The following is a 16522-nucleotide window of genomic DNA, read 5'->3' as shown; positions in this document are numbered from 1 at the left end:
CCGGCGGCGTTTTGTTTCCGGTGGACAATTTTGGAATTTTCGATCGGTGGGAAGTATGTAAATGGCCGATTACCATTCGTATTTCCGTGTGGTTAGACACACTTCTACGTGTTTTATATACTTCGATCGGAAATATCGTCCATTAAAATCACTTCCATTCTGTACCATCTAATTTCTGTCATAATCAATGAATCATTAGATTTAGAACCAGCTGAGGGAAAGTAACATTTTTGGCCGTGTAGTTTCCCACCCATCCGTCGCCATGATCACTGTGGTTTCTTCGAGTGGTGAATTTGATCGAACACGTTCCAATCGTGGATAAGATGGGAAGATACCGATCGTTCTTCTAGACGACTGATTTCCTTTGGTATACGTTTTGATACTCCGATGTACTTTCCGTGCATTCCCTTTTTATACCGAATACGGGAGACGCTTATTTACATAACGTGGATTTTTATGATTTTATTTTTCATAATCGACGATATTTTACCCGATGAGTTCCCCGTGAATTCGATGAGGATCATTTATTTTTTCTCTCATAATTTATTCCTTAGTCTAAGTGAAGATGCACAGATCGTGAAATTCACATTATGTAAATAATCATTGCATACGCATCGCTCTGAGAATATGTAGTATAGATAGTAAAATTAGCATGTGCAAAGACAGTTTTCTAACGATGACAGAATTACAAATTTAACATTATTATCTGCTTACTTTCGCCAATAGTCTATTTCTTTTTTTTTCAATATGAAATTCGTTGCCATCGTGACACAAGTACCTTGGTGTCTTGATCTTGAAAGATTTTATTACCTGTGATTTGTGCAGAATTGTTTTAAGAAAGTTTACATCTCAACGTGACAGTCCCTTAATGATGATTCGATTAATGATTCGGGAGAACATCCTGGTGCTCAAGATATTTATTACTTCAAGGACCATTACACTGGTCATCGTCGCAATATTAAGAAGTCTATTTATTGGAATTTGACCCTCGAGAGCTTTGAGTTTTGTCAATTTGAACGACGACGTAGTTTATACGATTTTGAAACGATTTAACGTTATTAGACAAATTTTCAAGTTTGAAGGACTTGTATAGGAACTTAACTGATATATTGCTCTGTTCTACGCAATTTTTTCCAATCGAATAGACACTCGACTTTATAATATAACTGTTAACCGAAATAAAATGTGATTAACGCAAATAACCATTGCTGAGATTTATTGAACAGGTAATTATTAGATTTTAATTTAGATGAATGAAGCGTAAGTTTTCTTCACCAACTCTTTTACAAGGGAGTTGCAGGAAGGAAATTGTGATCACGTTTTCCTGAAGAAAGGAATACATTGCTGACGGCAATGATTCCATTTCGAATAGCTTACAAGTTGTTACAATTTAATATATTAAATTATGTCACGTTTGCTTTGCGATTGTTTAAGCTTGGTATCATTGAAGATTACATTAAACTTGATCTTTCGACAAATTGGTATAGACACTGATGTAAATATATGAAATGTTTTGTACAAATAAAAGAAAAGACAAGGTAGAACTTGCTCAAAATAGATTACTTCGATCCATCACAATTATGTATCAACTGATGTGATAACAAAGCGAATCGTTTTTAACTCGATGGCCGTCCAACATATGGTGCAATACATTATGTATTTAGAATGTTTGTATTTATATACGATTACGAAATTAATTACGAATGCGTTACGAATACGTGTACACAAACATCTCGAAAAAAAGATATAATACTGTTAAGTAATAAAATTAATATTAGGAATGTAACGACTCGATATTCTTTTTTTTTAAACAACAGAAATTTTAAAACGACGTAGTAGTGTCAGAATTTACAATAATTTATTTCTCTTGTTATTATAATAAAATGGAGAACTCGTTATCGTTGAGTTATTCCCTCGAGGAGAAGGAGGAGAAGAAGATTGAACTAACTCTAAATACTATTGAGAATATTGTAAGTGTCCCAATTAATTTACCAATTATCTAAGCAATCTTTTTGTTTTGCATACATAAAAATCACAGATTATAGAGGCAGATTACATTTTGCATTATGATTAATATCATAAAAAACTGTAGATCAGAAAAGACGACATAAATGTGTCATTTATGGTGGAGCACAATGGCATCGAGTTGGGGAAAAGCTCGACAATATTAATCTAAGAGCCTCGACCCAATCGTTTCATCGCCAATATTGAGTAATAATCGTAACAGTTTATTAGCAATAAATTTGCACTGCTTATCAGTAGTGTTAAAAATTTGTTTGTCAAATCAGTAGTGTTTAAAAATGAAATAGTTTTACTATTTCATTTAGTATGTGTGTTTTGTTAGTAGTTCATTTTTACGTTTACAGTAAAAGCCTTGTATACCACAGAACACGAGGAGGAAGAACATCTGACAGTTTCAGACACTGAAATTAAGAAACGATCGATATTCACCGCCAAGTCTATTCCATCTGCTGCGCCACAATTATTGGGCGTTTGTAATGTCGACCTAATGCCTATTATACTAGGTACTCCAATCTATATTTGAAAATTTCAATCCTTTCTGTTATCAAAATATCCAATTTCTTCCAAGAGAATGATATTTCTTGGAAAAGCTGTCACTAGAAAAGTCCAGTTTTACTCGAAATTTTAATCCTTTCTGCTTACCAAAGTATTCATTTCTTCTAGAAGAAGAATATTTCTCTGAAAAGATGACACTAGAAAAATTCTAATTTTACTAAAAAAAATTCAATCCTTTTCACTTTACCAAAATATCAATTTCTTCCAGGAGAAGGATATTTCTCCGAAAAGCTGATACTAGAAACGCCCAACTTCTCTTACGATGGATCATTGGTGTCCTGGCCGAACCTTCCGCTTCTAACGGTAACGATAACCCAGGATCACGAGCCGTTGGTGTCATCGAACGAGGCGATCAATTTTCTGAATATCACTGTGGAAAGCATATACAATCTCCCGGAATCTTTCACGGAGAACTTGGAGTACAAATCTGGTACTATAACATACATCGATTCGAAGGTGGGCCCCATGTCCATGAGACAGTTTTTTTTATTAGGCGTGCAAATTAATTCTTGATACCTTTTTCTTTCACAAAATTGAACGTTCATTTACAGAAAAAATAGCTACATTTTTAATGTTCGAAATACAGTATCCATTGTTTTCGATGACTTTTAACGGGCAGCTGATGGAATAAATTTTCATGAAAAAAAAAAACAATATGGCAGTTCTGAGCGGATGAAATGAATTTAAAAAATTAGAATCTCCGCTCCGAAACCTCTGATACAATTTCTTTTTACAAGTTCCTACATAAGCGCAAAAACGGCGGGAACATGTTTGAAGTTAAAATTCAAATGTAACTGATTCGATATAATTTCACCGATTTTAATTTGCACACCTAATATTTTCCAATCGTTACTCTCGACGTACTGTTACGTTGAAGTTAATGCAAAGATAATGTTCACCAGGTTCCAGAGAATGTGGTTTTCGAGCACGGTTCCTGGACGAGGTACCGCGACGTGGAGAGAACGAAACGATGGAACACTTTGGGCAATTTGGAGAATCGCGGTAGATTATCCAAATACAAGTTGGACTGCGACTTCATGGGAATCAAAAATTTGTTTAAGAAACAAATAAACTTGACGGTATCATTGTTCATACCAGAGTTGGACAAAATGTAATCTAATTACAAAATCTAAATCGCAATTACATTGTAATTTTTATTGGAACTTTGCAATTACATTGTAATTGTGATTTCGGGTTTTGTAATTAGATTATTGGTGTATAGATTAGAGCGGTTGTTTAATGAAAAGTTATTTTATTCCAGGAGAAGATGTGCGAAAATATTCCACGGATCGAATGGAACGCTGTACACCGATGTATTCTGTGGGAAAGTGGAATAGAAGCGATGGCCGACCATATTAAAAGGTGTAGATCGTTGGATAGTTCTTGTATATTGAATAGCGATAGAACCAGTAGGGGTTCGAACCCTCTATGAGTAATTTAAGAAACAGAATAGATACTTACAAGTGTAATAGTACTTCGTGAATACACGAAATCAACGAGTTATTTTAATGAATTCTCATGGAACCCTGTGAAACATATTAAAGCAGATAGTCGATTACACCACGTGTCTTATCTGAATTTTCCCATACACTATCCATAATGATTACTTTACAGCTACAAATATTGGCCTTTTCAATTCATGCTGGTGGAGAAAACCTCTCCGGTGAAATCGAAAACGGCCCCTGCGCCGAAAGTCCAGCTGTACCAGTGCTACGTTGACCTTTCGGAACTTCTTTTCCCAGGAAGTAATTATCATAACGTTCCACGGGTATACGAATGAGAAATTGTCATCACAGGGAAACCTGTATTTTTATAGAGAGAAATTGCAGAGTCGTCGGACAGTTGTATACATACAATGCGACGGACATAACCGAAAGGACTGGTATTGAAAATAATATATTTCTTCTGGAAACGCGGGGCAAGGAAGCAAAAGATAGAGAGAAGAAACATAAAAGCTCGAAGGTAAACTAATGGACACTGATGATCAGTATAATGATTACTTGTGTTTGTTAGTGGCCATGAAGTAATCGGTAGTGGTGATTAGTAGTCCGAAAGTGATCAATGACGATGACTAGTAGACATTAAGTAATCAGTAGTGATGACTAATAGTCACAAAGTAATCAATAGCGATGACTAATAGTCACTATGTAAACAGTGGTGGTGACTGGTTATCAACGGTGTCCTTTGATCTCGAACATTTCCTCCAATAGACAGCTCCAATCCAGTAAAATCGACACGAAACATTTCTTCTTCAGCATTCACAGTCCACACATTCCGAGCCCGAGATATCATCAAATACAGCATTGACATCAGCCAAAAAGGAACCGACTATCGTCGTGATCGAAGTGGAACTCCACAAACCTTTCGTCGTCTGCAGAATCATACCAGACTTCTCGAATTTGTACTATCCTTTCAAATTTCATACATTTATTTCGAATCCAAATTTCCAATCGAATGCTTCTATCATTCAAGTTACTTTAAGGTGTAATAACTTCTTCCAGGATCGAAGACATGATTCCTAAAACGAAAAAGAAGTCACCGTATGTGTACACCGGCGACCTAGCGGAGACACACTACAAGAATTGCATCCGTAAATTGGTCGAGATTATCACAGAAAATTATCGAGTATGACCATAATCGAGCCAATCCTCGTTTTGCTTTATTATCGACGATTTATACGTGAAACGTTGTACGCATTAATGTCGCGACTAATATTTATTAACATGTACAATTTATAACGTTATCAAGCTAGGATTTTTGTGACGAAACTAAAGGGGGTTCCAAACCTTTCACGACCTCCGAACGTGACGGCGAGCAACAGGAGAGAACAAAATATTGCTACGCATCTGAAACAGTAAATACAACTAAAATTTTCTTATTTATAGCTATATCGAGCTACAACCCTATACATCATACCAGAATTCAATAGCTTTGCTAAATAAGAGTACTACTTTCAGGATGAGCTGACATGCTTCACTCAATACCTTTATAAGACCGGGGTCTACTTATCCATACGTCAGACGCTGAGATCGAAAGTCAGTATGGTACTGGATCAAAGGTTCAAAATGCCACCAAATCTGATCGACACTCATCAGACCCAGGTGCTTATATTTCCAGAAGATTTATAACTAAGACAATCGAAAGAAAAACATATTTTAAACCAAAAACAAATGATACAATATAAAAGTCCTGTAATAAAAGTGCATCATATTGACATCTATACCGTACAAGAACTCATAATATAGTGGAATCTATAAAACGGGAAATGTAATGAAATGTTAGTTATACTTCTTATAATATTGTAGAATTTCATTGTATCGGTGTTCTCGTATCTGGTGGACCAAATGAATTTCGCGATAAATACAGTTGTCGAGGGCCGATCTACAGACGATCTGACACCAACCGTGAATGAAGAAACTATGTATTTGCACGCCGAGGAAGCATACGAGCTCGACGACCTCGATAAAGCGAAGAATTATTACAAAACTGTAAGCATATTTCGTTCAACGAAATTTACTTGTAATCGTTGGAACATTATGAACAACTGAAACTTAATATTTCGATTTAATTGTCATTCAATTACAGTATTATTAACAGTATCACTATTCCAGGTAATAACTGCGTCTAAGAGCAATCCAGGACCATGGACGAGATACGCGATTTTCCTTAAAAGAATCGGCGATATTGAACGCGCGAAACATTGCTGCTTGGAAGCGATTTCGTTAGACCGGAAATACGTATTCGCGTAAGTATTTTATTCAAGTCTTTTTGAGACGTATACTAACATAAATGTTGACAATATCAGATTATTAGTATACGCGGCAATACTTTTCGAAAATGGTGACTACAAGGAAACGGAAGTCTTTTTAAGTGCCATCACCGATTTCTATCCACGATTCTTTGAAGGTTGGGCCATTTTGCATCTATTTTATATGCGAACAGATTATTATCCAGGTAAATTGTGTTATAATATTCTTTTACATTTTCCACTTATTTTTCTATGTAGAACCACGTTCCTTGCGGTTGTATTACTAGTTACAGGACGTTGTGTCCTTTACCTGGCACGTAATGTCCAACGCATTAGATTCGAAATTTAAAGAACGCATATTAGTACTCTTTAGTGGCTGGGAATCAATAATCACAAGAACATTTTTAAAATCACAATTCTTTGCAACGGTTGATACTCTATCTCGTCATGCGTGCCCCGTATAGTTCACTTTGGACAACTCTTCCAACGTTATACTGACAGCTTTTGTCTTGACCAAGCATTCAGTTTGAAGCTGAAAGAACGTAGATTAATCCCCTGTCATTGACAATAACAATAAATGCCCAGAACACTGTTAAAATCGCATTTAATCGCGGAATACCACTATTTTTTCGACCCGTGGCGCCACCCGTGGCAATTCGCTCAAACTGCTAGCCAAATCATACCGACAGGTGAGTAAAAATTCCTAATGATGGAAAAATGCGAATATCTCAGTAATTAAGCGCTCAAAATGAACGTCATTATTCTCAAACTATTTCTGAGGGATTAATGCATCGACCCAATACTGCAGAACCCCAGAATAAGTAAAATTATTTATGCCTGTATTAACGCAAACCCTTAGGAGCGGCAACCCTAATTGCAACAGATTTCGATCGCATTTACGCCGCTGAACGGACATCATTTTTCTACGTCACGCATAAGATTCGAAATTTAAAGAACGTATATTAGTACCCTTTAGTGGCTGAGAATCAGTAATCACAAGAACATTGTTAAAATCACAATTCTTTGCAACGGTTGATACTCTATCTCGTCATGCATACCCCGGTTAGTTCACTTTCGACTACTCTACCAACGTTATGCTGACAGCTCTCGTCTTGACCAAGCACTCAATTTGTAGCTGAAAGTACGTACATTAATCAGCTGTTATTGATAATAACAATAAAAGACCAGAACAATGTTAAAATCGCATTTAATCGCGGATTACCACTATTTTTTTGACTGGTGGCGCCACCCGCGGCAATTCGCTCAAACTGCTAGCCAAATAATACCGACAGGTGAGTGAAAATTCCTAGTGATGGAAAAATGCGAATATCTCAGTAATTAAGCGCTTAAAATGAACGCCGTTAGTCTCAAATTGCTCCTGACGATCCCATGTATCGAATTGACACCTCACAACTCCATAATCGGGAGAATTATTTCTGTCAACACTACAAATTTTCATATCAACACGGGTAGACATAATTTGTCTCATTATGGGGTTCTGCTGCATTCAGTCGACGCATTGAATCGTGTGGAATAATTTAAGACTAGCAACCTTAACTTTAAGAACCTAATTACTGAGATATTCGCATTTTTCCATCACTAGGAATTTTCACTCACCTGTCGGTATTATTTGGCTAGCAGTTTGAGCGAATTACCACGGGTGGCGCCACGGGTCGAAAAAATAGTGGTATTCCGCGATTAAATGCGATTTTAACAGTGTTCTGGGCATTTATTGTTATTGTCAATGACAGGGGATTAATCTACGTTCTTTCAGCTTCAAACTGAATGCTTGGTCAAGACAAAATCTGTCACTATAACGTTGGAAGAGATGTCCGAAGTGAACTAACCGGGGTACAATACACTTGTAATTACTGGTTCCCAGTCGTTCGAGTTTTCTACACTTTTATACATAAACAAGTAACTAAGCAAATTTAATTATTAATCATTTTGTATGGTACAATTTTATTCACACTATTGATTACATTGTTTTCAATAAAGAAGAATAAATGAAACTACTGTTTAATCATAACTGCATTATAAGAAATTGTCGAATAACTTTGCGTGTTCAATATCTTTGAAAATCACCGAAGCAACAATGATCGCAAATTCTTCTGATCGTTCGCTGAAAAATAAACGTATTAGAAACAGGTGTTGTGTTCAAATTCATTGCGCGTTCGTATTTATAGGCTCGCGGCGACCGCGAACTTGCGCGCACTGGTGCGCGAACATTGAGTGCACTGGAAACTCGAATGTGCCAAAAATTATTCCTCGATTAATTTTTTATTTCTAATAAGGTAATTGTTATAACAATTACCTCTCTGAGGAATATTGTTAAACATTCTGTCAGCTGTCTTATAATGCAAATTGTTATTGTTTATAACAAATATAAATCGAAATATACAGAAACTTTCAAGATATGAACCGTGTAATGAACTTTTACATGTAATAAATTTTACTTTATTGCAAACTATTAAACAATGACTATGGCTTAATGTTTGTGACGATTGTTAACTAAATATTATTTAATGAAAATATGCCTTGATAGCGTTTTAAACAAGGAATTCATAAAAATTTGTAGAACAGTAGGAATTCTTTGATCGACGTTTGATTGATATTGTCCTTGACAATAACTGTTATAATTTTGAGCATAGAATATTTGGCTTACTCTAAATTATTTCACAATAAATTAAATATTTTTGACAATGTAATGTTTATAACAATCACATCTTCGGTGACACATTCTATCAGTCATTTTACAATACAAATTGTTAATAATTATAACAAATAGAGATTGAGATATATCGAAGTGTGAAAAGACCATTTACTATCTATTTTGTAAACAAGAAATTTTTGCTTTTTCATTTGCGAATATCTCATTAAATATAAACGGTACGATGGGAGCAATTTTAGATTCCGAGGAAGCAAATTGGGAGCAATTTTTTAAGACATAAATTAGTAAGAAACACTAATATTCGGCGCTAACTATTTTTCGGTCTAAATGATTTTTATACAGTAAGGAAAAGAATTTCTGATCTGTCTGTTGAATTTAGGAATAGATCTGACACTTCGTGTAGCAGAGAAATGTATAAAAGACAAGACACAACCGATAAAGTTTCCCCATGAATCGTTTGAATGGTACACAGCTCACTGCCCTGATGATAACTTGTACATCAAGACTGCAATATTTTTATTGAAATTACATCTCTGTGAGGTAGGATACACTAATAAGTAATCGGTTGAAGAACATAAAATCTCTGCCATGCAAGATTGTATATAAAAGAAGAATATTATGACTTAAGTTGAATTCTCGACTGACCTTGTGTATCTTTAGTTTGCAGGAATTGCTTTGGCAGCAGAATTGTCTGAATCCAATAGATCAACACCTTTTCTATATTACATGGCAGTGGACCATTATTTGTCTGGTAGATACGAGGATGCACTGTCTCATTTGGACGAAGCGAAATACAATTATGGAATGGTTTTGTAACATTAATATTTCCTTTCTCCAATTGGAGTAACTGTAGGTTCCAACAAATTTATTCGACATGATACTTATGTCTGTAGGATTATTCGATCGGCAGTCTAATGGGTCATTGCTATTTCAAAATGGGTGATATTGAGAAGGCTATAGAATGTTACGAATTTACACGGATGCTCTTCGATCGACCAATTGACTTACATTTAGTGGAAATTAGGTAGCAATAGTAATTGAATTCAATTTATACCTTCTTTTTAATTAAACTTCATAAAAGCTTTTATTGGCGTTAAGGACAACGTAACTATATTAATTGAATCTCTGTAAATAATTTGAAAATATTAACGGTTTTTAGATTAGGATACCATTATTACAACACTGGAAACTACAAACGAGCAAAAAAAGTTTTTTTAAGTACGTGTAAGACATCACCAACTTCGCAGACTTGGCTCGGAGCTGGCATAAGTTGCTACGAAGTTAGATAAAAGCTTAAATATGTTGAAAACGTCAATTAATTAAATAACGTCTAGTTGGAGATATAATTTATTTTAGCTTAACGAATATACAGAAGCAGAAACAACCTTGTCTGAAGCAAATAGAATTGATAATCATAATGCAGATGCGTGGGGGTATTTGTGTCTATTGAATATGGCACTCAGAAGATACGATGAATTTTGTCAATGTTACAGGGAAATGGTGAAAGTAAGTCGCATTTTTCCAAACAAATTTTAATTCGCTTGATATTTATAAATGGTAAAGGAATAGACAACATGTGTTTGTTAACAATTTTTATTTTTTTTTTTTTTTTTTCATATATCAGAATAATCTGAAAAATAGAAAACTGTGGCTGAGAATAACGAATGCGATGGAGGCTCTGGATTACGCACCACCAATTTTGGAAACGGAAAGTGATTCTCTTATGGAGGATTACAGCGAAGAGGCGTCTGAGGAACAATTTTAACCGCGGTAATGGCACCTAGATACAAACAAAAAAAAAAGGAAAACTGCAAGTCAGCAAAAACACAGATTTGAATGGCACTTAATGAATAATTGAGACTTATACTATCGAAAGAATATTTCAAAATGTTTGTGACACAATTTGTTTAACAATCTAACTTCGAAAGAATTCGCCAACCCTGATAATAATTACACATATACATTCATGTTCCATTTTCCCTGTTTGATCATATGGAAAGCCTTAAACAGATCTATAAATTGGTTATATTGTTTTATGTCGGTGCAGTTTTCGTGCATCAGCCAAATGTAACCTCCTGTTGCGCATAAAAAATAAAACATAAACCAAGAAATTAACAAAAATATTAAATAATTTTTTAAAAAAAGGAATAAGCAATAAATAATCTTTTAGTAGAAAGATGTAAATAAATATTTATGTATAAACTATAAAGTAACGTAACATTGCTCCTCAACTAAGGGTAAATAAATATAGTGTGCTACTTCGAATATTATAACATTTAGAATGTTATACCGTTGTTTCTGGATCAACGGTCCCCTAGATATTATTGTATCAATTTTTCACTTCTTCGAGTGTTTTAAAAGATACACACATATATAAATCTTTAATACGGTGCTAATAGCTACAGCCAATTATAAAAATATCATTTGAGTGCGCCTTGAACGGATGTCAGTACTCTTGTCTCGTCGAATTTGATATAAAATATCATAAATACGAGTCGTGGCCATGCCGTACTCTACTTGTATGCAAAAGCACTATAATAATTTACTTTTTAGTGGGCTAATCCTTTGCAGTCTTTCATACCCTTACGAACAAAAGAAAAAATTGGTAAATCTTTCATAACAGTATTGTTTCTTAATAGAATGTTACATAAGTCATATGTATTTGAACAAAAGAATCTCACTGAGAATAACATTAATGATGAAAATAACAAATAAACACCGCAAAGGATTAATCAAACAATATCGGTATGACTGTGCGCCATTAGTGTAGTTTGGTTAATAATGATTTCGACAGCATCGCTTTAACAGATTGTTACTAACAGACTTCAGATTCAAGCTGATATAGGGTAAGTCACGAAAATCAAACTATCTGAATATCACTAATGGATATGTAAATGTAACGAAACACATATAATAATAAATTATTTTCAAATGATAACAACTCAATAACATACTGCAGTTTCTAGTAATTAGAAATGAATTTAACAATGCTTATCCGTTGTTGTGAAATCTGTTTCCGATGCTAGTCTGAGAGAAACGGAAACGAGCACTGGGATTGTGTCTAATATCAAAACTCGATGTAGTATCTGTGCGATTGCGTTATGGCTAATTGATACAGTTCTCAGCGTAATATATTACACTTCTCCCGTAGTACCCTCTGTGTCTTCAGTTTTCTCTTTTTTCATATCCGTTGAATTATTAAGCGTATTTTCAGTATTCGTTTCATTACAGTTTGCATGATTTTCTGTATTCATCTCATTGCGATTTGCAGTATCCTCTAACTTTGAATTACTAAGAGTACTTTCTGTATTCATTTCATTACAATTTGCATGATTCTCTGTATTCATCTCACTGCAATTTGCAGTATCCTCTAACTTTGAATTACTAAGAGTACTTTCTGTATTCGTTTGATTACAGTTTGCATGATTTTCGGTATTTATCTCATTGCAATGTACAGTATTCTCTAACTTCTTATCTGAGCATTCGATGCTTTCATCTGCAACTAACGTTTCTTTTTCAACTGACTCATTGCTGCAGATTAATTGATCCTTAATGTTTATCACAGAATTTATTTCATTCTCCAACGTAGACCGCCTTCGTTGTACAGCAGTTTCATCTTTGATATTATCACAGTCGTTGTTTACAATCTGTTCATTAACTTGTTTCAATGATTCTTGATCATTTTTGATCAACACTTCTTCCACCGCGATGATATTGTTAGATACGTTATTGCTTTCATCTGGTACTGATTCCACTTTAGACTCGGTATTGTTAGGAACCAGTGCCTCGGAAGACACATCGTTAGTTTCTAGCAAATTTTCTGCTACACTATTCGCAAACTCTTGTGAACACTTGTTTTTGTTTTCAGAACTAATCGTATTCTTGTCATCTTCGTTAATTTGTTCAGAATTCTTTACCTCTAGCAAAGAAGTCGAAATACCTTCAACCATTTCTATTTTAGAAATATCATTTTTACCCTCATCTTTAACTTTTTCCTCCTCACTGTTTGTATCAAACGATTTAATTTGGTTAGATAAATCAGATTTGGATGCTTCTGATGACTTCTTATTCTCAGTTACAACGTTATTTTCAAGTTTCACTGAAACAACATTTGAGCATTCTTCGGTTCCATTTTTTCCAGGCGAATCCGCGTCTAAATCCTGCTTCACTGGTTCCGTATTATCTGTTATAGGATTTGATGAGTCGGTAGGAGACATCTCTAAATCTTTCTGTGCAAGAGATTTCAATTGGTTTACATGTGTTTGAGAATTTACATCGTTATCATCTTCGCTCCTGTTCTCTTTCCTTTGATTATATGGATATTTTGTTTCACCATCTTTTTTCTTCTGCGAGTGCGACCTCTTTACATTAGGAGATTTCTGATTATTGAAGTATGTTGCTTTCGATTTGTCCTCGAATGATTTTTGACGATGGAAGAGTTCACTTTCGGACACAGGTGCTTCTGCATCTGAATGACTGTATGTAACTCGACTTCTTTGCCGTGGACCGACTCTTCCTGTTCCAGCTATGCTTGGTGAGTTCACTGAAGTGTATTAATCGTATCTTTTATCATAATGTTACGACACTAAACGAAATTTAAAATATCACAAAATACCTTTCACGCTCATCACGGGTCCCTTAGTTGTGCTGCCCTGATTCACTGTAACCTTGATACTTTTTTCAGTAGCAATTACAGTTCTTTCTTCAGAAGTTGGAGACAGAGGAGCTTTTGTTGGCATAGTTGAATTGTTTCTATGTTGATCGTATGTATTGTGAGACCGGCTGTCGTAACTGCCATAAAAATTCTTCGAAGAACCACGATGAGGACGGTTTCCACCTCTATTGTAAGCGGTGTGCTCGTTATCTAGGAAAGAAATTTTATTACTACAGTTTCCAAAATGCACGAAACTGTCAGCGGTAAGTTAACATACTATTAGAATGGTATCTCCGATCAGATTCTTTATGATCTTTCTTTATAGAGTCGCCTAATGTAGACCTCGTTGCTTTCTTCGTTACATCATCTACAATATGTATCTGTAATTTATAGTTTCCGTTACCTAACGTGCGTTGTTAGAATTCATTTTGTATCAACATTTTTTCATAGCACTGTTCTATATCTTGTCAGTAGTGTTAATAATAATTTCCATTAATCAAACACTTGAAACGAAATAAGCAATGTAAATGTTAACAATCATACTTTATCATTGTCCCATTCTCTACGCCAATTTCCTTCAGCAGTTCTCTGCCTACTGATGCGATCTTCATCGATACGATTCCTTTCTGCCCTCCAAGCATCATATCCTGGTTGCGATTCGTCTCTATAGTTTCCTTTATGCACTTTATTATCCTGTGTAAAATTGACACTTACTTATGCTTCGTAAGAATAACAAATCTCAAAATATCATACTATAATGTACCTTTTGTAAATGATTTTCCCTTCCCCCTGTCTTCTTCCTGAAGCTGCCCCTTGTTACTTTATTGTGAGACCTATTACCAGAAGACTCTTTTGTGTATTCTGTACCATGTTCCTCTCGTTCAGAATCTGCTAGGAAGTTATACTTAGGATCTGGTGGTGGACCTTCTCCCTATAAATTATTTTATTCTTAAATGCAAAATAATATATAACATTCTTATGCAGAAATAAAGAGTTTTACAGGGCCCAGAATCAAAGAATAATTCATTTTCCTCTCTTGAAAGATATATTAGATTAAAAATAATAAAACGAATCTCTTAATCTTTGTTACAGTTTCCATTTCGGCACATATTGAATCTTATTTAAGTATATAATAAATGTATAAATTGCACAGTCTGCTCATTACATACTTGGGCAAATGAATGTGTTTTCTTTCCTTCTACGGAATGGGCTTGTGATTGGTATTCATATTTTTCTTTGGCTGATTTTTGTTTAACTTTAGGTGGAGTTGAAAATTCTGGTGGTTCTTTTCTCTCTGGCCAATCGGATGATGGTACCATTTGCACCAAAGCATTTAGCTTTGCTGCATTCTTTTTATCTTCTTCCACTTCCTGTTTGAGAAAACAATTTAAAGCAATTTGTGCAACTTATATAAACAACTACTTAATAGTGCTGTAATATATACCTCGTATCTTCTTCTAATTTCTTCATTTTGTTGCCTGATTTTATTAATTTTTTCTTCAAGCGCACTGGATGCCATCTGAAAAATGTAAATCAAATGATCAAAACTTAGATTGACAACATTTAAAATTGCATCCTGAGGTCATGATATAAGAGAAGAAAAATTGTTGAAATGCACAAAAAAAATTTATTTACATTTATTTAATAAGTATAAAAGTTCAAATGCATTGCACAACTACTTGGAAAGTAAGTAGACATTGATCGAAATAGGGTCATTATAAATTTAATAAATCAATCACGATAAGCGGAACGTTTTAAACATTAAAATAGCTAGGATAGGCCGTCGGTATTCATGTCACGTTTCGACGTTCTATCTCATAAAAGTTTCACATCCGAATTCCATAGCTCCTAAACGAATAACTCAATTTATTTTATACGATTTATTTAAACAATTATAATGAAAAATACACAGTGAAATACCTATAAAAATACAAATAGTGAAACAAAATTAATCAACGGTACCATCTACCGCATTGGTCAAGTATCTGGATCGAGTTTGATGCGATCGTGTTATATAGTATACAATTAATTAAAACTCCTTACAACTTCAGATTCCCATTATTCAATGAAGAATGTATAAACAAAAGTTAATTACAGCACTAATTTATAATATTGATTACCTATACTATATATACAAAAAGAATACGAATACGTTTATCCCTTACTCCAAATATATGTATAGCGGAACGTCGAAATGTACATTGTTGCCCGCTATATGTTATCAGTTCATGGAAATCAAAAAGTTCAACATGATGGAATGTAGGTTTCAAAACTAGATCAATCCAAGATGAGATCAATGTGTATAATAAGAATATAGGTTACATGCACATATAATTTTGGTCTTTTTCAAGGGGAACAAAATCGTACTGACGAGTGTAATCATATCCACATATAATAAACATTTTAACAAATGGACAGGAACGTACGATTGCAAGTAGAAAGCGGACGCCGTCAGGAGGAGAATATTAAAACATCACGGACGATGATGTTATGTTGTTTTCAGTGAATAATCAGCCGAATCAGCCACATATGTCACTATTGAGCACTAGTCTTATTTTGTCGAGGAGAGAAACATTGGCACGACAATGCACTGGTAACGGATGTTCTCGGTGCGGATAAGAAAAATTACTGTGGTTCAGTGGTTTTCATTTCAATTAATATCTTTTCATGCAAAGAGTTCGTTCAGGAACGTATCGTTCTGACAAGTTTAAGTCTCCAGAGGATTAATATTATGCAAAATGTTCCAGAGTTTTAAATAACATATATGATTTCATCCTGTTTGAAGAAATACTTAAGGAAGTTCATCATCAATTTAGAATTTAAAGATATATCTCTTTGTAGATATAGTCGTAAATCACCAACTGAAGTGGGT

General features: G+C 34.5%; 2 protein-coding genes across 2 annotated transcripts; one reads left to right on the top strand and one right to left on the bottom strand.

The window, feature by feature from the left end:
* The first annotated feature begins 1883 nt into the window (after window positions 1-1883).
* LOC107192086 (cilia- and flagella-associated protein 70) lies at window positions 1884-11748 on the top strand. The gene is made up of 19 exons (XM_015581280.1): window positions 1884-1970; window positions 2348-2525; window positions 2786-3033; window positions 3480-3656; window positions 3839-3939; window positions 4192-4322; window positions 4394-4539; window positions 4833-4978; window positions 5079-5202; window positions 5535-5678; window positions 5883-6065; window positions 6189-6322; window positions 6383-6531; window positions 9376-9536; window positions 9657-9803; window positions 9890-10020; window positions 10156-10276; window positions 10353-10501; window positions 10614-11748. The coding sequence occupies exons 1-19, from the start codon at window positions 1884-1886 to the stop codon at window positions 10759-10761; spliced, it is 2805 nt and encodes a 934-aa protein (XP_015436766.1). The 3' UTR covers window positions 10762-11748.
* A 382-nt stretch (window positions 11749-12130) lies between these two features.
* Window positions 12131-16253, bottom strand: LOC107192085 (GATA zinc finger domain-containing protein 14-like). Its single transcript, XM_015581279.1, has 8 exons — window positions 16077-16253; window positions 15095-15169; window positions 14820-15020; window positions 14414-14581; window positions 14194-14343; window positions 13928-14030; window positions 13612-13860; window positions 12131-13539 (listed from the first exon to the last, which is right to left on the bottom strand). Exons 2-8 carry the CDS (start codon window positions 15167-15169, stop codon window positions 12131-12133), a joined length of 2355 nt encoding a protein of 784 aa, XP_015436765.1. The 5' UTR covers window positions 16077-16253.
* Between the last annotated feature and the right edge of the window lie 269 nt (window positions 16254-16522).

This window comes from Dufourea novaeangliae, unplaced genomic scaffold, assembly GCF_001272555.1.
Source record: "Dufourea novaeangliae isolate 0120121106 unplaced genomic scaffold, ASM127255v1 scaffold306, whole genome shotgun sequence".
NCBI classification, from domain to species: domain Eukaryota; kingdom Metazoa; phylum Arthropoda; class Insecta; order Hymenoptera; family Halictidae; genus Dufourea; species Dufourea novaeangliae.
The sequence above is the reverse complement of the archived record's forward strand: the minus strand, read 5'-3'. Positions and strand labels throughout refer to the sequence as shown.